The 24,290-nt window shown below is 38.5% G+C and overlaps 1 protein-coding gene across 1 annotated transcript in view; it reads right to left on the bottom strand.

Moving 5' to 3' along the window:
* Window positions 1-24,039, bottom strand: part of LOC118558175 (receptor tyrosine-protein kinase erbB-4-like) — a gene marked incomplete at its 5' end in the record, with an annotated part of 135,901 nt that extends 111,862 nt beyond the window's left edge. Inside the window, 1 exon segment of the mRNA XM_036128631.1 lies at window positions 23,889-24,039. Coding sequence (XP_035984524.1) covers window positions 23,889-23,978 — 90 coding nt within the window.
* Between the last annotated feature and the right edge of the window lie 251 nt (window positions 24,040-24,290).

Raw genomic sequence — 24,290 nt, 5'->3', positions numbered from 1 at the left:
TTGGTACAGAGGTTTTTTTCAAAATCCGTTTGTTTGAAAACTCCGACTTGAATTTCCCTACAGCAAACAATGTTCATTAAAGCCCACATTAATGAAGTCCCCATAAATAAACTTTGGCCGCTCTTGTGTTTCTCTCGTTCCTCATGAGTGAGTGGAAACTGTTTTTTTCACCCTTGGACATATCAGCTCGCCTTTTTAGTAACCGCTGTAAAGTGAGTTTGAGGTTGGATGTTAGATATTTGCCAACGCGGCATCTGACTCCTGTTCATGCCAATACATGGAGGCTGATCTGGGGATGCCCCTTTGCATCCTTCTCCACCTTCCTCCTCTCAAGTGGATCTGTCAGACATGCTAGCGGGACTCACAAACTAAGGGGAGGAGGAGACAGGGGAAGGAGAGGAGAGGGGGAAGGCTATTTGCTCGATGGTTCCCTCTGATTGGAGAATTTGAATCAAGCAGAAACACAACCTTTGTAGAAAGATGAACTGTTTTCTGATCTAACCGTTTTTGAGCAAAGCGACAAAGTTGACCTTAGCAGGTCCTTTGGTATTCACTTTTGACATTCACACGGCCTCTTCAGTGCACATCAGATCATAATATATCCTCAAAACCTCAGAGAAATGAAATTTGTTGTCATGGACTTTTTAAAGACAACTAAGAGTTTTCCCATGGGTGTAGAAGAACTAATATGTGTTCATGATTAAATAAAATATAAAATTGTAACTTTTTATCTGCTGATCCAATTGCAGTTAGTATAAAGTATTTTTTTTCTTGAGGATCTACCCTTTCCTTTTCTGTAGCATGCACAACCAGAAATGCCAAAATCAGAATACAATCTGAAGTTAAGCAGTTTCATGTTTCTCATTTTAAATTATATTGGCCTTGTTAAATGAGAAATGGAATTATTTATGTTTTTTATGAGAAATGTTAAAAATAAAATTAGTGGCAAAATTCCAGATTATTTTGTTTATCACACTTTAAAGCCATAGTAAGGCTAAATATACATACAACTAAACCTTAGAAGATATCTGTGTATGTGAAATTGTGAGAGAAGAAGGAGAAGAAGAAAAGGGCTACTGACTTGGCTAAAAACCAAATTGGAGCAAGATTAACAGTAAGAGTATGAATTTTGAACAGAAAAAAAAAAGAAAATAATTTTTTTAACCATCGAGTCCATTTGGTCAGCAATTTGGTCACCTACACTGTTTTAAAAGTGCTTTTAAATAAAGTTGGCTAGGCTTGGCATAGAGTGAAACGTAAAATTTCAACATTTGTTTTAAAGGTTTACAGTTAAAAATAAACTTTTAACGTATTTTTTATTTCCAAGAGAGAAATAAAGAGGAAGAGAGAACATCTAAGTTGTATTTCTAAATAGCCATTTTGATTGTGAACATAGAACAGGATGTTCAGGAACTGCATGGTCATCCCAGAGAACATGGTAGCTGAAAATTAGGGAGAACAATTCAGAAAGAAATTGAGAAACGCACATCTTCTAAAATGTTCCTTTTATCCTTCCCAAGTTAATTTAGCTTGCATGGGTCAGAGACCTTGACCGAAACGCCCTCCTAGGCCACCCACCACACATCAGCCTGCCAATTCTCTCTTGACCATTTATTCCCCAAACCCACTGGTAACATTGGTTGATGGCTAATCAACTTTTAGCGCCTCCGAGTGTGTTATTACATAGCAATTGATGGATGGTACAATTACACCCTGTGTCACTTAGCTAAATGGCTATGTAATTCTAATGAGATTTTAGTCAAACACCGACCATAAGGCGAGCTGGGGGTAGAATGCATAAGGATTAAGGGATTGAAATGCAAAAGGAAGCAACATAAGCAAGTGGAGCAAAAAAGACAGAGGTGCAACAGGAGCACCTTAAGGAAAACGATACTCTGGTAACTTGATGAGTGTTTCTTTTTTCAAATGAAATTAGCAGAAACACACCAGTGGTCATTCAAATGCAATGTTGTTTGTAACCAAAACCTATCTTAGCACCACATGAAGAATGTAAATCTCTGTTAACTGTGGCTTTTAAGTTCTATGAGGTTGCATTAATACATCTGTGCATTAATCTAAATAAATAAATACATGTATAAATAAACATAAATATTAACACTAGTTGTATTACTCTAACGAGTTTGTTATATTTTTTTTTCAGTTTGAACATATTTATAACAAACTCAGCAACCCCAAACCTATTAAACTCAATCAAACAAATCAATGCATGGATGTGCCAAAACTTTCTCCAGCTGAACAGAAACAAAACTGAAGCTATTAACTTTGGACCTAAAGAGGAACAAACTAGGGTCAGCATGCAGCTTCAGTTATTACAACTACAAACTAGTGATCAGGCCCGAAATCTGGGTGTTGTGATGGACTCAGACCTTAACCTCCACGGACACATAAAGACAGTTACAAAGTCAGTTGGACAACTAATGACCTCAGTGCCTAACTGGCTATTGAAACTTCTGTGTGGCCAACTCCGTTCCCACCAGAACAGTAAGATGCTTCTCCAATAACAAAGTCTGTATCACCAGTAGATTGTTATTAACATTTAACTGTTTGAGTATACAAAAGCATCTTAAAGTCAAGATTAGTGAAACCGAGGGCTACAGAAACAACCTGAAGTGCAAGCTCTGCCAGAACAATATGAGAGCTATATAGCCAGGAATGATGAAGATCACAGGCTTCAAGCAGAAGAACGATCACCTCTATTTTTATTTTATTTTATTTATTTATTTTGTATTTTATGAGGTTATCTTTGTCTGAATATAATTGTCTTTGATTTTCTCAAATGTTTAACTTTAGCAAAAAGCCAGAAGACGTTGAAATAAGAAAAAAGGTGGGGGTGGGGGATTATAGCTGTAAATGTTTTCAATGTGTTCTGCTATAAATGATGACTTGGTAATGAGGATGATAAAACGTGGTTCCAAAGAAACAATTCTACCCAGTGGTGAAGTGTAAGCAACAGCCTCTCACAAAGGACTCCCTCATCAAAGTGACACTGTTTAAACAAATTGAGCTGAAAACTCAGTCCATATCATTCTCATATAGTTTATTTATAAAAAAAAAAAAAAAAAAAAAACATCAGGCTGTAAAGAGAAATAGATTGTCATGATTTGGGTTTTTGTTTATTTTGCCTTTGGACTCTTCTGGACTTTTCTCATTTAGCCTGTCACTTCTCTGCCACCAGCCACTATCCAATCAGCTCAGTCTCCCTCCAGCCACCACCCTACTCTAGATCATCTCCACCTGTTGCCACTAATTAGTCTACTCAGCTCACCCATTCACCAGCCTACATATATTGGCTTCCTGTTAAATCAACAATAGCATTTAAAATTCTTCTTCTAACATATAAAGCCCTTAATAATCAAGCTCCATCATATATCAGAGCTCTGATTACCCCGTATGTTCCTAACAGAGCACTTCACTCTCAGACTGCAGGTCTGCTGGTGGTTCCTAGAGCCTCTAAAAGTAGAATGGGAGGCAGATCCTTTAGCTATCAGGCTCCTCTCCTGTGGAACCAACTCCCAGTTTTGGTCCATGAGGCAGACACCCTGTCTACTTTTAAGACTAATCTTAAAACTTTCCTTTTTGACAAAGCTTATAGTTAGAGTGGCTCATGTTATCCTGGGCTACCTCTATAGTTATGCTGCTATAAGCTTAGGCTACTGGGGGACATCATGGCCCTTTTTTTCTCACTCTACTGATTTCTACTGTTCTCAAGTTTGGCATTGCTTGTCGTCATTTCAGCTTTTAACTTTTTACTCTCTCTTTTTCTTCATAGTAGGTACACCTGGTCTGACGTTCTGTTAACTGTGACATCATCCAAGGAAGACAGATTACCCGCTATTATCATCTAATATAGAACAGATTACTGGATCAATGTGTGCTTCTGTGCTTTTTGTCTGTCTTGTTGTGTCTCTGCTCTGTCTTCTGTAAAGCAATCAACGGGTTCCCTTATATAGGAAATGTTTGACCAATCTGTATAATATGATTGAATTTGACTTTGTAAAGGGCCTCTAGATGACATGTTTCATGAATTGGTGATATATAAATAAAATTTTATTGAATTGAATATACCTGCCTCAGCCACCTGCCTCAGCCAACTCGTCCCTGCCAGAACATCTCTTCTCTCTTCATTGCTTCTTGTGGTCCAGTGTGACGAACCCTGTTTCTTCCAGATCCTGTGTGCTCAGCCAGCTGGACTCTTCAGTTAAAGTTGCCTGTTGTCTGCGTGCTGCAGTTCTGTCTGCTTTCCCGGGAGTCACAGCCGCTTCCTCTGTCTGTTCCGGTGGTTCACATCACCTGTTTGGTTCTGTCACTGTCTGCATCCTCTGGTCTCCTGCTCATCCCTGTCTGCCTGCACCTTCTGCCAAGATTCATCTGCCCACTCTGGTTATGTTTGTCTGCCTCACCCACCACTACTCATTCTCTTCACAACAAACCTTTTAAATGTCTGGCTGAATACCGGGTTCACCAGCATTAGCCATTATGTAGATATGAAGTATAAAAGTATCAGAGAAGTATGGTCATCTGTTCTTTGACAACCCTGTCCATGTTTGCCTTTCCATATTTCTTTTTGATCTTATACTTAACATCTCAGTCTGGCTTTGCCATTTCTGTTTTTACAATAACAGTTAATTAGAAAACATGCAAAAACAGCCATTGTTACCTTGCAAATGTCTACAGATCAATTGACTGACATATTTGAACATTAAATAATAGTCATTTTGATTTACTTTTAAACCACATATTATACTACACTTTTATTTCATCCATCAGCAGCAACTTGTATATGTGAGAGAAAACTATATTTGATATCAAGAATGAGAAGGGGAGTAAGACCACCTGAGGTATCCTCCACACCAACAATGATACTGGTTTTAAATCTATTTAAATCAGATACTTAATTAGATCAGTTGCTTGTTAATACAAATAGTGATGCAATATCTTATGGGCAGATGAACTAATCATTTAATCATCTAGATGCGATGAAAATAACTTCCAGAAGTTAAAATACAGAGAATCAGAATGTGATAGAAATGGGATTTAAGTAACTTTCAATGTGTTAGTCCAAGGCAACCTATTAGCATTATTAAACATAATGCTTATCTACTAGCATTTTCATGCACAACCATCTCTCGGATTTGCAGACAACGGTCAGAAAGAAGAAAAAAAAAACATCCAGGAAACAGCTGTTATATGGATGTTGATGTCAGAGGAGAATAGATGGACTGGTTTGAGATGACATAAAGGTAACAGTAGCACTAGGTACCACTCCTTGAAAGCAAAATATGCAGAAAACCATCTCGGAATGCATACAATTTACAATCATGAAGCAGATGGAAAAAAGCAGCAGAAGATCACTTGTTTCAGCTAAGAACATACATGAAACAAAGACAACAATCCACACGAGCTCACCAAAATGTGGAAACAACAGGCTGAAAAAATATGCCTATGCTGATGAGTCCCTGATTCCAGCAAATATTCAGGTAGAGAGGTCAGAATTTGGCTTAATCAAAATGAACACATTGATCCTTCCTGCCTTTTGTTAATGGCTCATGATGTAGGTGTGTTTTTTTTTTTTTTGGAACTTTTTGGGTCCCCTCGCACCAATTGAGCAAAAGTGCCACACCCTACCTTAATATCCTTACTAAGGTAAGCTGAGGTAAGGGTTGGGGACTCCGCTGTACATACTGACACTGTTCTTACATTTTCACAAAATGTTTTTCGTTAGAATCCAAAGTCAAATTCCTTGTTTGGACCCACAAACATGGCATTGATAAATGTGTGGGCCACAAATGTGTAGCACTTGATTGCTGCTGTTATGTCAACATAGGACAAAATATGTGAGAAATGCAACTAACATGTTGTTGAATCTAAGTAATTGTAAAATAATTAAGGAAGTTAATAAAGTGGTCAGGAAAAGTGTATATGTGAGCACAAAAAGTTCCAAAGTTGCAGATGTAGACAGCCTAAACATTGTATTTGATGGATGGGGAATTGAGGTGTGTTGCCTGGCTAAGAAAAACTTTTCTGGTCCCATATTTCACATAAAGTCTCATGCATATCCATACATAAACAAGTGAAAGTGTATGTCAAAACACACACACACACACACAGTCAGGCTTTGACTATCGTTTACTGCTTCTTTTCCATGCAAAAACGGAGAGTCATTCATTTTCAGGTGCTGCTGTCCGTATATCTCTCCCATTCATCTTTTTCACAGACACAGTGACATACTATATATTTGGTGGCTGCTGGAGGTAAAAGAGGAAACCTGGAAAGTCAAATGGGAAGGCAAGTTTATTTATAAAGCACTTTTCAGCAATAAGACGATTCAAAATACTGTACATGAACAAAACTTAAAAAAAAAAACAAAGGAAAGAAAAAGATTACAGAAACAGAGGGAGAACATTACATAAATGCTAGGGCTGTCAAAATAACGCGTTAATTTCGATTAATTAATAAAAAAAAAATAGCGGATTAAAAAAATAACGCAGATTAATCAAAGTCGTATAGTAGGGTTTTTTTTTTTCTTTTTTTCCCCAGTGTCCTGTCTAGCAATGTGGCAATAAAAATTTATATCTTAATGCCAAATAGAGCTCGACAGATTTTACTTTCACAAGTGGAGCAAACAGCTTTCGCCATAATGTTCCGCTTGATTTGTGCGTGTAAATAGCTTTATTGTGATTCCTGCAGGGAGAATTTCAAATTATATGGACACTACAATGGGAAAGTAGGAGAGTAAAAGAAAAACAAGAAGAGACAAAAAAGAGAAAGAAGAGGTGAAAGAAAGAAGAGATAAAAGGAAGAGAATGATAAAACGTCCTCTGTCTGCTCCATCACCTGGAAAGAGACACAAAAAGAACAGCACAACCAACAGACATAAAGCAACAGATACAATCGTGTAACACCTTGATACCATTGCTAAATCATATGTATTATTATTTAAGCTGACATGTGTAATGTGATACCTAAAAAAGAAAGCAAAAGAAAGTAAATAAATTATAGCCTTTCTGTATATAAGTGAACATTTAATACCTGGGACCCAGCATCTGTGGGAGTTTGTGAGGGGTTTTCAATAGGTGAGGCTCGCCTCCCCTGGGGGGTGCCAAAGAGTCACAGGGGAGGCGCATGAAGACAGAGAAGAAGACAGCGCTACCGCTCAACTATGTAGCGATATTTGTGCCTTGTGTTTGAGCGCGCAGAAACCAATCCAAGCGCGAAGTGAAACAACTCTTAACGCTCAAAACCGGTCTGGCACGGTCTGATAAACTCTTCTCAACCCACTGTCCTCGCGTTGAGTTCCATCTCTGCTCGCGCACTACTTTGCTCGTGCACACCTGCTCATTCCACGCTCAACACCAGCTGTGCGCTCGCTCGGCAGTTAAAGCCAATCACAGACAGTTTTTTTCCCCATCCAATCAGAGTATGGCTTGCAAATACAGCATTCATATGAATTAAATCAAAATGCTGCAGCCTTTGGCAGAAATTACTAAACATCACCGTGGGATTGAAGAAAAACAAATAAAAAGTGTAATATTTTAGCCCAAAATATTTAGGCTAAAGTATTTAGACTGAAATATTAGAGTTACTAAGTGAGGTGTGAAAAATGTCTTTGTCTCTTTTCTTTCCAGCTTCTGGGAGGTGATGCAAAAGTTTATTCTGATCATAATCATCATGAATGTCATCATTATTTAAAGTTTACTTTAACACGAGGTAAAACAAAGTGCCAAACAACAAAAATACATCAGATAAGAGATAACTAATAAAATGCTTGTTTGTTAAAATAGCACTAGGTTTATATTGTGTATAATTAGCCTAAAAAGTTGATTGGAATACGGAATATGTTTACGTCTGTTAAATTCAGGTTATCTTCTTTATTATTATTTCAGTTGACGTCTCCTGTTGATGTGAGTTCAGTTTGACATTGGCATCTGTTTAGTTCAGTTTGTCTGCTGTTGAAAACAGCACTTTAATGTATCTCATGCTGATTATTCATTGAATCATTTGAATTTAAATATTTAAAATACTTTCACAGCAAAAATTATATGCGATTAATTTAGATTAATTAATTACAGAGTAATTAATTAGTATTAGAGTAATTAATTAGATTATTTTTTTTTTATCGATTGACAGCCCTAATAAATGCTGTTATAAAAAAATAAACATAACATTCCAAATGTCAAAGCCAGTGGCAGGGTAATGCAGAGGAGACTGCAACCTTGTCCTGCCATCAAAAGTCTCTATATTAATTTGAGTCGCAAACATGAATGGATAAAGTCACCTGCGAAGAATGAAAAGCGTTCTTAGAAAAAAAATGATATAAGCTAAATACGTCGTGCAAGCTTAAGAATGAAACAATGTTTCAGTGCAAAAATCTAACTTTCAGTCACTATCCATTCTCCTCAGGACTTCTCCCTCTCTCAATGGTGTCACACTGTCCTTCTTTGTGTCAAATTAAAGTGATGGAAATGAACTTGAGGAGACACTAATTGCAACTGTCAATCCAATCTAGGTTAGGGCTGAAAGACAGGGGCTCCCTAGCACTTCATCAGTCTTCATTAATATTGAAGGAGTTTGCTGAGGAGCATGGGGCCACAGTAATCTGCGCTCATCTAACAGTGCATCAGAAATTAGGAAACTGGGGAGGGCAGTGATGGGGCCCAAGGGACAAATATGCCAGTCAAACAGAAATATGAAGAGAGATATCAGATGACAGCAATCATGTGCAGGAAAAGCACCTTTATATTTTGTGGGAAACCGGGAAAAAAACTACCTAATAGTCATCTCATGAGTATTAATGGTAAACTATCCTGAGATTATTTCGCTGATCAGTAATATGCTGTTGTTTGGCATCTGTGTCACATTTACATTCCTATCAAGCTCAGCACTCCCTGGTAATAACTACTTTACTCTAAACACTGATGAGTGCAAATTACCCTTCATAAAAAAAAAAAATATTTTGTAGTAAAGAATACCAATGAAATTATGATATATTAGTTGTAAAAATAGGTATTGTGCTTCCAAACTTTTGTCCGGTAGCATATGTAAAAACAGTTGTTCTGATTCACACCATGAACTATTGGATAGTTTATGAACCAGAAGTTATTGAATAGGGTAGCTTCTTACTGGTAATTGAAAATAGTATTTTTAAGGCATGTTTTAAAATGCACACATTAAAAACTCATACAAAACACCAAAGGAATGTTAAAGTTATTTACTAGTCCGTTAATAGTATGTTGTTGAAAACAGAAACTGATATTTCTTTTTACTTTTAAGGGGTTAATACAATCAATTAATTGTAGCCCGCAATACAAGAGTTGAATTACACTACACAAATCTACAGAACATCCAACTTTCTAATTTAAAAGATTAAGACTCACTTTCCGCTGAAATCCATAGGTCATTTTTTTCTACCTCTATTACTGTTACACCACTCATGGTTAAACATACATCTTGATGACAGACAGTAAATAAAAGTTATTGACAAGAAAAATAAAGTATTTGTTCATTTTATACTGTTGTGCCATTACATATGTTTTTAAGTTATTAATTAAAAAAGCTCTTGGTCTGTTAGGTATTTTTTGGTGAATATCAGCCCAAACAGCTGATATTAGAACAATATTTGAAAGGGTGATTCGAGAACTGGCAATAATTTAACAGCAAACTCTGCACACATGTGGGATAAAGGGGTGACAGCTTCTATTCAAGTATAATAATTTATTAACAGAAGTAAAATGAACATCCAGAGAACACCACTACAGAATACTGTTTATCTGAATTAACACTGTATTTCAATCAACAAATCATCTCTATTAGGCTAGTGAAACTTAACTAAAACTTCTAAGCAACATTATGAGAAAAAGAGATTAAGGAACCATATACACACAAAATTACAAAACGACAAAATCAAATACTTGAAAACAATCATCAGAAGGATTCAGTGAATCTTGGTTCACTGCAGATCCAAATTAAAGAACCAAAGTTCATCTTGAGGAATGTGGAATTCGGTTAAACTATCTTAACTAATTTAGAACAACATTTGATATGCGTTCAACCCATTCACAATGCAAATCCTGAATGATACATTACTTAAGCAAATAACATTTTCAACAATGATTTACTAAATAGGAATCAATAACCCTTAGGACACTTGATTTTTATTAATGTAATTATTTCTCCTGGAAATAATTCAGACTCAGATTGGTGACTTAGAGGCTAGCCAGCACTGTAGCGGACAATCGACCGGAAATGATGCATGGGGGTAAATCATGGCCGTATTTACATTACCCTGATGAGTTATTTCTAACGTTACATGAAACACCATTAAATAAACATTAATCTTCCCTATTAATGCTGCACTAACACACGTAGCACTATCGAACGATGGCAGAGTGAAACGAAACAAGTATTATGTTAAAAAAGTCATAGTTACGTTTACTAGACTGGGGTAGCTGTAAGTTATCCGGGAAGCTAATAGCACTAAGGATACACATTTAACTTGGTCAAATCTTAAAACATAGTAAAACACATTAAAAGTAAATCATTTTAAACTTCCCCAGTTTATTCTGCCAAACATCTGCCTTTGAGTCTGTTCGGTCGACTTTGGGCAGTCCGGTTGGAAGAAATTGCTTTAGGCTAAAGATGGTTCGGAGCAGCAAGCATGTGGCTAGCTCAGGGGGAAACACCTTGTGAACCTGAGCCTGTGATGTGCTTTACACCGGCTCCACTGGCTGCGCCCGGGCTGTGGAACAAGTGGACCTCCACACTGCCTTCTTGGTGTGGCTGTGTACTTAGGCTTCCTGTGAGAGCCTGCAGCGTGCGACTTTAGATCAGATTTATTTTAGCTGAGCCTAGCTGCAGGAGAATGCTCCGTGCCGTCTCGACTCAGCTTTCCTGCCACAGCTGAAAAAGGTTACAAACTGCCTTTTTCCACGGCCATCGACTGTTTAAGGTCCGATGTTGGAAAAGGGCAGGAATGCACTTAGCTTAAATCCTGCCTTCATATGTGGCAGGACTCTGAACTCCATTTGGGCACCGGTGGTTTTCTCTCCAGTGTGAGCTACAACTCACGAGGGCTAACGGACAAAGAGAAAGATGTGAGGGAGAGAGCTTAGCTTTTTTTGCTGTGCCACCCGCTGTGATGGAGCAGTTCCCTATAGAGGAGGGAGTCGGCAGCTTCTCACATATCAGGAACCGTCTGATTTTGTCTCTCCTGGCTGATATCACAACAATACCCATGTTACACATATAGGATTCGTAAACCTTAAAAGGAGGAATAAGTAATAATGACATCTAGTGGCTCAAATCGGTATAACAGCCTGCCAATAAAAACAGTCTAATACATAATTTCTAAATGTTTTTTACTGGTCGTAAAACCCCACTAAATTTTTACTTACACAGGATAGGTATATGATGTTGTATTCTGTTTTATTCCTGGTCCGCTTCTCTTACTGGCTTCCATGTCTTGAGGCTGCTGCTCTTTTAACAAAATAAAATACCAAATGCTGGGCTCTGTTTTGGGAACCCTGGGAACTCTCATGTCACTGGCCCAGGAACCAGGAAGTAAAAACAGGCTACACACTTTGCCGAAGTCTTTCCGAACCGTACTTCTACGTTTGAAAGGAGAAAAGAACTTGACCAAGATATTGCTGATGGACAGGGCCAATTGTTTATAGGGAATGTGACTTCCATCCTGGGGAATGGAAGTAACATGGATGGGAATGGATTTTTGCAGTAAAGTTCTTACTTATTGTTCCTTTAAGTAAATAACACTCCAGCATAGCCTTCCTTCACTTATAGGCTAATGTATCATAAACATTTTCACTTTCAAAATAGACTGCCAGAGCTTTTCCAGACATGTTAAAAATATTTGGTGCATGAGCATTGCGACTCAGACAGTGTATGACACAAATATATACCACTGCTAGATAACTGATGACCCAACAGCTACTTAAATCTAACAGCAATGACCCACCAATGGTACTTCCATTGAGTTAATTTATATACACCAATATACAATCTCAAGGTACTTTAGAGGACATATATAGCCAAATCATTCACAAAAAAATATGGAATTCAATCAATCCAGTCATACAAACTCTGCTACGGACGTTTTAACTATGTCAGCAACCCCTGTCACAGTAATTAATTTGAATTCTCCTGATTCCTCAGGCTCTGGCTGCTCTGCAGAGGACATGATGACTGGATTGAGCAGATCCTGAACGTGCTCCTTCCTCTACCTGATGACATCCTCAGTCCATGAAGTCATGGTCCCTGTTACAATTTTCTGAGTCATGGAATGGCTTTCCAGAACTCCCTGGAAACCAACTGAAAGTCTCTTTCAATAGTATCTCTGAATTCCTCCCATTTCCAAGTTTTAGGTTCCACCACCATGGAAGCTGTAATCCTTCTGGCCGCCCATTACATGCCGCTTCAGAAGTCCCCAAGGACAGCAAAGCCCAAACAACCTCAGCTTTCTTTAAGAACGTTTTGCCTGTCATAGTGTCTGATTTGACTCAGATAATAAATGCGTCCCTTCTGTCAGGTGTTTTACCCCAGTCCCTAAAAACAGCAATTATAAAACCACTGCTGAAAAAGAACAATTTAGACGAACTTCTACTCCAGAACTACAGGCCCATCTCAAACCTTCCCTTTATCAGTAAGATGAAGGGAAGGTTTGAGGTTTTTTGAAAAAGCTGTGTTTCAACAATTAAACACCTTCTTAACAACGACCAGCCGCTTTGACGTTTTCCAGTCTGGCTTCCGTGCTCACCACAGTACAGAGACCACCCTTATCAAGGTGTTTAATGACATCCATATAAATACAGACTGTGGCAGAACCACCGTGCTGGTTCTATTGGACCTCAGTGCAGCATTCGATACTGTCGATCACTCCATTGTGTTAGAACGCCTGGAGAACTGGGTCGGTCTCTCTGGTACAGCTCTCCACTGGTTTAAATCCTACTTAAAGAACAGGGAATCTTTTGTATCAGTAGGTAACTTTACATCAAAGATGACATAAATTACATGTGGGGTTCCCAAAGGGTCCATTCTGGGTCTCCTCTTCAATATCTACATGCTCCCTCTTGCTCAGATAATAAAAACAACAACATCAGCTACCATAACTATGCAGATGACACACAGCTCTACATCACCATGTCACCAGGTGACTATGAACCAGTTCAAGCACTGAGGATATGCCTAGAAGAAATCAATGCCTGGATGTGTCAAAAAAATTTTCAATTGAATAAAAACAAAACAGAAGTAATAATATTTGGACCAATAGAGGAGAGATCAAAAGTTAGCACACAGCTTCAGCTGCTTCAGCTAGGAACCACTGATCAGGCCCAAAATCTGGGTGTAGTGATGGACTCAGACCTGAACCTTCAAAAGCGTCTAAAGACAATTACAAGGTCGGCTTTTAATCACCTGAGGAACATTTCCAGGATTAAAGGACTAATGTCTCAGAATGATCTGGAAAAACTAATCCATACAGTCATTTTTAGTCGAATTGTTTTCACAGGCCTGCCTAAAAAGTGGATCAGACAGCTGCAGCTGATCCAGAACGCTGCTGCCCGCGTCCTCACTAAGATTAAGAAAGTCGAGCACATAACCCCAGTTCTAAAGTCATTACACTGGCTCCCTGTATCTCAGACAATAGACTTAAGTCTATAAATACCTGAATGGCTCAGCACCCAAATACATTACAGACTTGTTATCAGTGTATCAACCTTCCAGAACACTCAGGTCTTCTGGCTCCAGCCTACTCTGCATACCTAGAACACGAACTAAACACGGAGAAGCAGCATTTAGTTCCTATGCTCCACTTACCTGGAACAAACTTCCAGAAAACTGTAAAAGTGCGGAAAGCCTGAGTTGTTTTAAATCAAAATTAAAAACACATTTGTTTAGGATTGCCGTTGTAGTAAAACTGTTGTACTGAAACATCATTAGTTCAACTTTTTTTTTAGTCCAACTGTTTTTAATGTTCTATTTTGTTTCTACATTTTATTCCTACTTGCTTTTATTCTGTTTTATTTTCCTATATTTTAATCATGTAAAGCACTTTGCATTGTCTCTGTACTGAATTGTGCTATATAAATAAATTTGCCATGCCTCGCCTTAATGCTGTGGTCAGACATGTATGACGGAGTATTAGGGCCACACATGAAGAGAAAAAATATTTTTGCCATGACGAGATTAAACTCGACATGTCGACTTTAAAGTCGCCATGTTGACATTAAACTCAACATTTCGAGAATAAAGTTGATATATCGTGGCGACTTTAATCTCGACATTCCAAAGTTTGGAGAAAAGAGCAACCGCGCTCCACAGCTGCAGTCTCTGCGTTTTAATTAAGTGTGAAGGTAGTCTTTGCCGTGGTGCAACTGTACAATCATCACTGGAAGCGGTGGCCTACCAATAACGTAACGTCTTTCCCTAGTGATGCTTACCCGGGTTCGCAGTTCTGAATTTGAGATTCTCGAAATGTTGAGTTTAATGTCGACATGGCGACTTTAAAGTTGACATGTCGAGTTTAATCTCGTCATAGCAAAAAAAAATTCCCTTCATGTGTGGCCCTAATACTCCGTCGTAGACATGTCATCGGAAACAAAGGCTCAACCCCAATACCCTTAAAGAGTAAGGAATATTGAGTCAAAGTAGAAGTGTGTCAGCAAATGCCATGATAAGTGCTGTCCGAATAGTGCAGTCACTAAGGAAGGAGGTAGGAAAAGTAACCTGTATGCTCCCTCCCGCACCTAGTTTTGCCTAGGAACCCACTACACCCCTTACCGGTGCTAAGAACCCTTTCAGTATCCCACATTTCTTTGCGTGACATGATTTGGCTTGCATCTTCCATGTGCGTTTCTGTCATAATTCGGCACAGCAGTCGGAAGCTCTTTTCCTCCACATGATACAGTTCTTACTGTAGACCCCATGGAAGGTCAAGAAACAGGAGCTAGGAGCAGAAGCAAGAAGCTATTATTAAGGGTATTCGGATGGAACTATAGACTCCTTAGTCTGATTCCTCCCCTGAGGCTAATTTGCTGTGGGAGACCCTAACATGAGCTGAAGCTCTTGACAAGCTCACCCTCTGGGTAATTGAGGTACGGAAACTATCCACCATGTTGGGTGGGCAATTTAATCGTTTGTGTATGTAAATAGTATATTTTATTCATCAAAACAGTAGATGTGGTTTTAACTTTTTTAATCTAAGCACACAAATATAAATTGTGTGTGCTTAGTGGTTTAACTTAACACGGGAAGTCGGTAGTAGTGAGGCAGTGTGCACTTAAAATGATGAAGGATTAACAGACAAAAGTAAATTACATATTTTATTATGATTAATTTTTACACTTAGATTTACAAAGATAATCTCGCTTTACCTTGTACTATGTTTTTGTATAATAATAAACATGTTTTATTGGCACTAAGGATAATTGTTTTTTTAAATGTTTCTGATGGATGCTCAATAAAGATCCCCTCAACCATAAAGGGTGAAATCAAAACAAAGAAAAGCAGGTCAGGTTACATTCCACTTTTCCATCCATCAATCCATTGTTTATACATTGTTTAATTGTCCTTGCAGGGTCACAAGGGAGCTGGTGCCAATCTCCAGTGGACATTTGGCAAGAGCTGGGGTACACCCTGGACAGGTTGCAAGTCCAGAGTGTCACAGGGCAACACAACGACACACATGGCAGACAACTCAAGCTTTCCTCCGCTTGTTTTATATGAACATGTGATTCCCTTAAGCAATATGTTTGCTCACTTCCAAAACCCTATTAACCCACAGATGGGCCCTTTACGATAAAGGTCAAGTCACCTGGGACGGAAGGTGCAGGATAGATGGACATTTTTACTGCTTACATTACTTTTATATGAAATACTCTATGAGATACCCTCTGAAAAGGACCAAAGAGGGCAGTATGAACATATTGCCAGAGATGTAGATATCAACCTTTGAAATTTAATGATGGGGGTTAGTTCTAACAGAAGTTACAAGATGTCTTTAACCTTTAGTTGCCGATCAGTCTATTCCTGCTCACTTGTGCGTGCATTGCTCTCTCCATCTGGTGAGCATCACTATGACAGCTGGGAGTTATTTGAACAAGTGTAGGGTCAAATGCACAATTCATTTAAGAACCACTAAGGGCAGCATTAAAAGAGAAATACCATAATTTTCTAAAAGCCACATTCAGATCATGGATGATATGGGAATAGCATCTATAGCAATCATTAAATAATATTCTACTTTTATTACAACCAGATTTAACAGTTTAATAAGCATTTGTTTCATGCTAGTCATACAGTATTGTGCCATTTCATATTTTTTTAGTAATTCACTTTCAACATAAGCAAGAAATTTAGAAACAAAACATCTGTATACATGTCATACCAATTCCTAATAGTTCCAGACATGACTTGTGTGAAAGCATGGACTAAAACAAATAAAACAAACACCAAATCCATTCATATGTTACAGAAGACAGGGTAAACAATTATATTGACCTACCGTCGGAATACTAAAGACTAAAGATCGAAGCAAATGTATAAAAAAAAGCTTTACAACCATTAAAAGGGCAACAATTTAATAACTTCAATGAAAAATTAAGGATTTTTTTATTGGGAAAAAAATATACAAACAGTTTGAAAACAAACAAATGTTTAAAATAACATTTATTCATTCAAAAGAACAGAATTGTGGTAATTTGCTCTTTTACTCTGGTGTCTTCAAGAGTCTTCACATTGACGCATATTATTGTAATAATTTTCATCCAGATGACACAAGGACAAAATATAATTTTGGTATACAGTCACTGGCCACTTGATTAGGTACACCTTGGTAATACAACTTTGGACCCACTGTTCTTTCAAAGTTGCCATATATTTTTTCCAATTTTGCTTGCTAGATTTTACCACAGATTACCAGTTAGGACAAGTCTGTGTCAGTCTGCATAGTTGAAGTTAGTTCAATTCAATTCAATTTAATTTTATTTATATAGCGCCAATTCATGAAACATGTCATCTCGAGGCACTTTACAAGGTCAAAATCAATCATATTATACAGATTGGTCAAAAATTTCCTATATAAGGGAACCAGTTGATTGCTTCAAAGTCCCGACAAGCAGCATTCACTCCTGGAGAAGCGTAGAGCTACAGGAAGAGTCGCCTGCATTGTCCATGGTTTTGCAGCAATCCCTCATACTGAGCAAGCAGGAAGCGACAGTGGAAAGAAAAACCACCCATTAGCGGAAAGGAAAAACATCCAGCAGAACCGGGCTCAGTATGAACGGTCATCTGCCTCGACCGACTGGGGGTTACAGAAGACAGAGCAGAGACAGAACAAGAGAGACTAACAAGCACAGAAGCAAACATTGATCTAGTAATCTGTTCTATATTAGATGATAATAGCGGGTGAGCTGTCTTCTTTGGATGATGTCTCAGATAACGGAACGCCAGACCAGATGTACCTACTATGAAGAAAAAAAATGTATGATAGCGCAAGTTGGCACAAGAACTTAGTGGGATACTGGAGTGCAAGTGTTTGAGGGGAACAGATATCTTCACATTTTATGAGCTGAATCTGAATGCATTCAGGCACTGAAATCTGTTCCCGGACCGTACTGAATATATGTGTTGCCAACAGCAAATGAAAGTTAAAAGCTGGGAAAGGACATCAGCTGCGACCAAACACTCATATGAAATGTTATTGTTAACCATTGAACATTATATATACACAAAAAAAAAACTGTGGAGACATTGCAAACCATCGACTGATGACAAAGACATTATGAAAAAAAAAGAAAGAAAAATAAAAGAAAAACATTTGGATATTTAGGGCTACATTGCGGTATGTTTTAGACTTTCCTGTCTAAGATATTTTCGAAATACAATAAATGTGTGTCTTATAAGTTCTTAATGTTTATTTACAAGATCCAAAATAATATTTTAATTAACAGCAACATTGACAGTGAGTCCAAGAGTCCTTCTGTAGTGGTGCAGTGGCCTACGCATACATCTTTTCAAATGGGGGACCTGAGTCCAAATCCTGTGTGCATCAGGTAGGGCTGATCTGATGTAGAAACTCTTTTTAGTTTCTTTTCAAATTATTGTCTGTGGCATCTCTGAATAAGGGAGCAGCTGAAAGAACTGACACTGACACTCATTCTGAAACCCATGAACAAACTCTGAACCTCAAATCAATATTCCAAACTCTCAACATGAATGAAACATACTCATACACAGTCGTCCTCACAAAATTTTCTACGAGAGTTTGATGTGTTAGGTTATCTTTAGTTGGCTAGACCAGTCATGTAGTGTGTGGTCCCTCAGCAGGTGCAGTTGTTAAAGCTAGAGTAGGTTGTGTAAATATAGTTTTTGTATATTGGTTGAAACTGTCACAATGTCCTCACAGGTAAATATGAGATATATAATCTGTGAAAAAAATGAAGTTCCTTTGGCTCTTCCCACTTGTCCTCCTGCCACTTGAAGATATACACTGCTCCCGGTCAGAAATAACCAATCAGAGCCAGGAGGTTTGTCTGGCTTTGACTGGTTGTTAGCAGTGTCAATCACTCTTGTGTAAGCGCTGCTCACACCCCATCCCTTGCGCTGCACTACCATGATTCAAGCTCAAAATTGCTGGTGGGCTGCAGCTGTATGGAGCAATGGCACAGAAACAATGTGCTTTACAAGAAAATTGCCAATTTCTTGAGTGGCACCTGCTCAGAAAACCAAGACAGGTAAACATTTGTCAGTACGGCAGGCTCAGCTGTGGGGGAGGAGCTGTGGTGGGAGGGCTGTACACAGTAGAGAGCGAGTGGGAGGGGGGGACCTGATGTGCTTGTTCAAATTTTCTGTGTAAGTCTGTGGTTTTATCAAAACTCCTTATTGCAGCTTTAAGTCAGGGATATTTAGTACTCTTAGTCACAAAACAAAACATACACTATTATACCTCCACTAGAAGCCCATCTGCTTCAAGATTTAATGTGATGTGAGGTCAGAGATAGTATCCTATATACATTTGATATGACAAGAGGTTATTTGAGCTTCTATTTTGTTGCTATAATTTTGAACCAGTCTACCAATTCTCCCATGACTTTTGACATAAATCAGATATTTTCAACAGAACAACCTCTGCACACTGGATATTTTGACTTTTTCTGCAAACCCTAGATACGGTTGTGCATAAATATTCCGGTATATCAGAAGGTTCTGTTTCTGCTTTACCAACAACTATAGCATATTGAAGGTAATCTTAATCTTCTTGGTTAAGGTTGGAACTTCATCAAGTTGACATCTACTGTACATGCCTAAATGCAGTGAGTTGCTGTCATGTGACTGGCTTACCATTTATCTTAAATGATTTGACAGGTAAACCGAAAATATTTGCGATTGAGTGAATGTTATAAAAGTAAACCAGAATTGGAGGGGACAAATAAAAACAACAACAACAGTTGAACTGTGGGGAAAGATATGTCAAAGCAGAAGACATTAACAGGATCCAAGTATGTAGTCTTTAGACTGATACAAAGGGAGATAGAAAATAGTACATCAAAAATAAGCACTTTTTTTTTTTACTTTTTGCCATATTTAGACACGTTGCACAAAATTGATGTTAAGGTGGGAATAACTCACATTTGCAATTGTTGTATGCAAATGTGTTCTGTATCTAAAATATGGAAAACATTAAGAAGTGAGGATATGGATTCTTACATACATAAGGTTAATGCTGACGGTTGGAGTCTAACAATGTGCATATGTGCAATGGATAAAAGCTTCAGTGGCAAAATGCAGTTATTAATCACTGTGCAAGCGTTGATTCATCTGTCGTGGTGGCAGTTTGGAAGATGGACTCTGTTTACTGCTAAAGCTGTTTGAGGGGCTTTGGGAGGCAGCCATCAATCTCTTGCCTATCTTCAAAAGGAGCCAATGCACAGGCATCAGTTTCAATCACCTCCCAAAGACAGGTGGTATGGTAAGCTCCAGCACAATAGTTTTCTTTTTTTTTCTTTTCACTTCTTTTCTACCTCAAGGTTATTTTTTCTCTCCCAGGGGAGGGATGTTATTAATGTGTCTTATCATAAAAATAATAATATTTCCTAAAAATACATACTGCACCCTGCCCTTTGGCTCCCTTGCTGTTTGGCACCTCATGTTCCTAATTAGCATCTTCAATTAACCCATTTTAATTGCCCACCATGAAAAGGTGGAGAACCCTGGCAAGTTAGTGCCACAGGGAGATGTTTTGTAAATGACTAGTATAATGTCAGCATCTAAGAAAGGCTTGTACTAATGGACTTTTAACCTTATCCTGAAAATGTGCCCTTTATTTAACTGAAGCTGGAACAGGTTACACACTGAAAAGTTATATATGCACAATAAAGAATAAGTCAGGATCTTTTAAAGTGCAAATTGGTTCAGTGCAGCTGAACTACAATCACATTTTAAATTCTCTACACCAAACACGTATAGATGCAGAAATAAATAAACGTAGACCCCTACCACCTTTTTTAATTTAAGTCAGTTGCCACTGTGAGAGTCTAATGGTAGCAGTTAACCATCCATTGCTCCTTCTTTCAGCTTTGGTTTCACAGGGGTGTTTGCTGAATTGCTCTGAGTAATAGAAAACATTTAATGACTCTGCATTGTGCTGATGTTTTAGATCAATCTTGATATTTTAGTCCGTACAAACAAAACACGAGAAAGGTACATCTTAGCCCATTACTTTTACCTGACACAAACAAACAATTATTCCATATTGACTTTAAATTACTGCTGTAGAGACAAGTATGAGAACAGAACTTGATTTTTGGTTGAGACCTGGTTTCTTTACAAAGCCTCAGTAGTCCAGTTCTCTCAGTAATATTTGCCCAATAATGCAGTCAGCACATTAGTGTAACACCACGGGAGCTCCCATGCCCTCCAGTAAAATTGAAATCAATTGGAGTTGGATGTTGTTTGGCAGTGCAGAGTGTAGGCAACGCAGTCTAGGTTTGTATTTGTTAGGAGTAAACGTCTAAAAGAGGTCAACGTGAGCAGCTGATTTTCCCAAAAAAGTAAACTGTAGTTTGTTCATCTGACAGATTTCACTGTAACAACTTCCCAACCTGTAATTTACATGTAGTTACATCTAAGGCCATGAGAAAATGGAGGCTGATTTACATTAAACTGTTTCCTAAGGGAAATGTTTTTTTGACCTGGATTATTGAGAAAGACGATTCAAGTTATTGGCATTTTTATCATTCCACGCTTTCACACCACAAATGTGCATAAATGTAGATGGATTACATCTTATTAGAACAATCAGTATTAACCTTTGTTCTCTCCACTCTCTTTCCCTTCTCCCTCCCACATTTCCCTGCTTCTGCAACAATCAATCTTTTTGGAGCCTCCTTTTACATATCTTCCAAATTTCAAATTATGGATCTAGTCAACTGGACTCTCAACACATTTGATGGCATTTTCTCAATGCAAACACTGGGTGAAGGAGAGCTGAGCCTCATGTGCCCGACGGGACATGTGCAACTGGACACACGGTGGGATGAGGATTGTGTTTCTGTCCATTTCGTCAGTCGAGGATGCTGAAAAAGTGTTCAAAATTGGATTTCAGATAACAGGATTTCTGTTTTTGGAGTTGGCGGTTACCTGGAGTATTGAGAATTTCTGAAAACGTCAGCACCTGTTTCAGCCCATATCAAGGCTGCCTGACCTATGTCAGTGTTATGTCCACTACTAGCACTCAGACTGCAATACTGTGTAAGCAGAACTGCAGGCTGTGGTTCCTGAACTTTTTGACAGAATTCAAACAATCATGATGAAATATGGTAGCTGGTCTCTGGCAGAATGATTACAATTTTGGCTGTTTTGGAATTGCCATTGAGATGTACCAGTAAGACTTTTAAGGTAGATAGAAAAAGAAGTGTGTGTCTGGAAGAAATAAATGATATTATCAGAATCTGGCCTTCCCGTCAGCCTTGAAAAGCAAACAACCTTAATTTCTGTGACCTGGAACAGAGTGCTACTGAACTCTGTATAGCTACGAATTTACTTAGCTTATTCCTTTGTTAGTGCAATGTTTGTCTTTTCCTATGTCTGTAATGTTTTTTTTCTGTTCATGTACAGCACTTCAAATCATATTGTTACTGAAAAGTGCTATATAAATAAACTTTCCTTGCCTTGCCTTTCAATTAACAACAAAGTGTAACTTAACCCAAATTCAACTTTTTTGCTGTGAAACTAGGCCTAAAGTTGCTACATTAATGTTCCTGTGCAATTTGTTTTACATTTTTATGTAAACTTTTGTTCTGTAATATGTGTCTTAAAAAAAAAAACTTAGTCCTGTCCTCTTAAGGTTGAACGGTGGCTATTGCAGTTAAATTTTCCTATTGGTTGAAAACGTACATGCTATTGTCACTGGTATATGTTTTCATCATCATAGTCCTGTGTTTGGAAGGGGAAAAATCATTTACCTCTAAAGACAGTTATGTAGCAAAGTCACCGGATGTTGTTCTTCGTTTGAACAGGTCACTTTCCCTCATCCTGACCACCAAAGCAACGGAACTGCTTCAAACTCCCGTCGCTCATCCGTGTCTCTTGGAACTGCCCATTGTGGCGTTTTTCAAAACGTTTCTGGGTGTCTGGTTATGCCTTAACATCAGGATTATTTACTTTTTAAGTATGCACTTTTCATTCTTTGGGAGGAAATATAAAACCCTTTAGTGGGCCAAGTCCCAGGGTGATGGACTCCCAGCTGGTCACCAATGGCTCCAGTGGTTATTTAAGCTTGGCCGTGGGCCACAGGGGCTGTACTTTGCTCTGGTGGGCATCCCTGCCCCTTGCTTTCTCAGGTGCTAAGCTCACCAGGGGAGCTGGTGATGTGCCCTCCCTACCTTTGTCCTTCCAGGTTCTGGCTGCTGCAGTGAGTTGGTGCCAGCCTGGTATGTTGGGGGGTCTTTGGAGATCTCCACAGCTTTGTGCTAGTGGTGCTTGTTGCCAAGGGTTGGTGAGGACCCTGAGCTACCGGGGGGACTGGTGCCCGGGCATGGCATGCATGGTTGGAGGTGGTGGTGTGGCTGGGCCGGGGATTCTTGGTGCTCTGCCCATCTTCTGGGGATGGCTGCAGCCTTCCAGAGCTGGGTCTACCTGTTCCTTGCTAATGATGGGTGCTGTTGCTTGCGGGCCTTCTACTGTTCTCGCCACACTACAATTGTGCACGTCCAGATAAGAACGTTGCTCATATACAGTCTCAACAAAGACACACTTGTTTACACATATACTTACTCACCCAAAGACACAATTTAACACAACTGCACACCCATGCACAAATAATCCAAATGGTTGGAAGTCATGCAAACACAGGTTATTACAATTACATTATTACAGCCTGATTAATTTGATGCTGGATCAAATTTAAACTTAATAAAGTCAATCATGCAATTAGAAAATCATCTTGAGATATCCTTTTTGTAGCGCAAAACTGCCCTGCAACATGTAGGCAACCAATTCTCCACATAATATGCCTGACATGCTGCTGCTCTGGGTCATGTAGTTGAAATACAGCTTTAGAGAAGAATGACATTTTTTGTTCTCAGGCACACAAATGCATGCAGTTTTGTTGTGCTTTTTTAACATATTTTACCTAAATTGCATTATTGAAACAGTGTACAAATACAGGCAAATGGAAGTGAATTCAAATACTATCATGGATAAGTGTAGTTGTTTACTTGCCTAAATGCTAATTTATACCCATTGAATATTCAGTGCAGAAAGAGGACACTACAAAGCCACACGCTCCAAACCTGAATTAGATATATATTTCCGCATTTCAAGATCTTTTAGTTTACATCATCTTATTGTCATGTCCTTACTCTGAGGAAGGTCAGATCTCGACTACGGTCAATGCTTGTAATCTCAAGGTTGCCCATGACGACTTCGCAGTTCTCATAGTATTTCCTCATGGTACGATACTGCTGTTCCAGGTCCGACAGAGTGCTTAGCTTGTCTCGGTGCCTGCACAGACTGAAAAACATAAGACATGGACAAGGAGATAGGATAATATTAGATCAACTGGATTTCACAGTGCTATATTGTTTTTATTTAGTCAAAAAAAATATAAATAATATGTGTATGCTGAATGAACATTGTTATTTGTACAACAATATATATTTTCCAAAAGAAATGAGCGGCAACAGAAACGAAGCAAGAACCCCACATTTTACAATGGAGTGTTACATCTAACGATAGATTACAATTGATGAGAAACACATTAA

This window comes from Fundulus heteroclitus, unplaced genomic scaffold (assembly GCF_011125445.2).
Source record: "Fundulus heteroclitus isolate FHET01 unplaced genomic scaffold, MU-UCD_Fhet_4.1 scaffold_105, whole genome shotgun sequence".
NCBI classification, from domain to species: Eukaryota; Metazoa; Chordata; class Actinopteri; order Cyprinodontiformes; family Fundulidae; genus Fundulus; species Fundulus heteroclitus.
The sequence above is the reverse complement of the archived record's forward strand: the minus strand, read 5'-3'. Positions and strand labels throughout refer to the sequence as shown.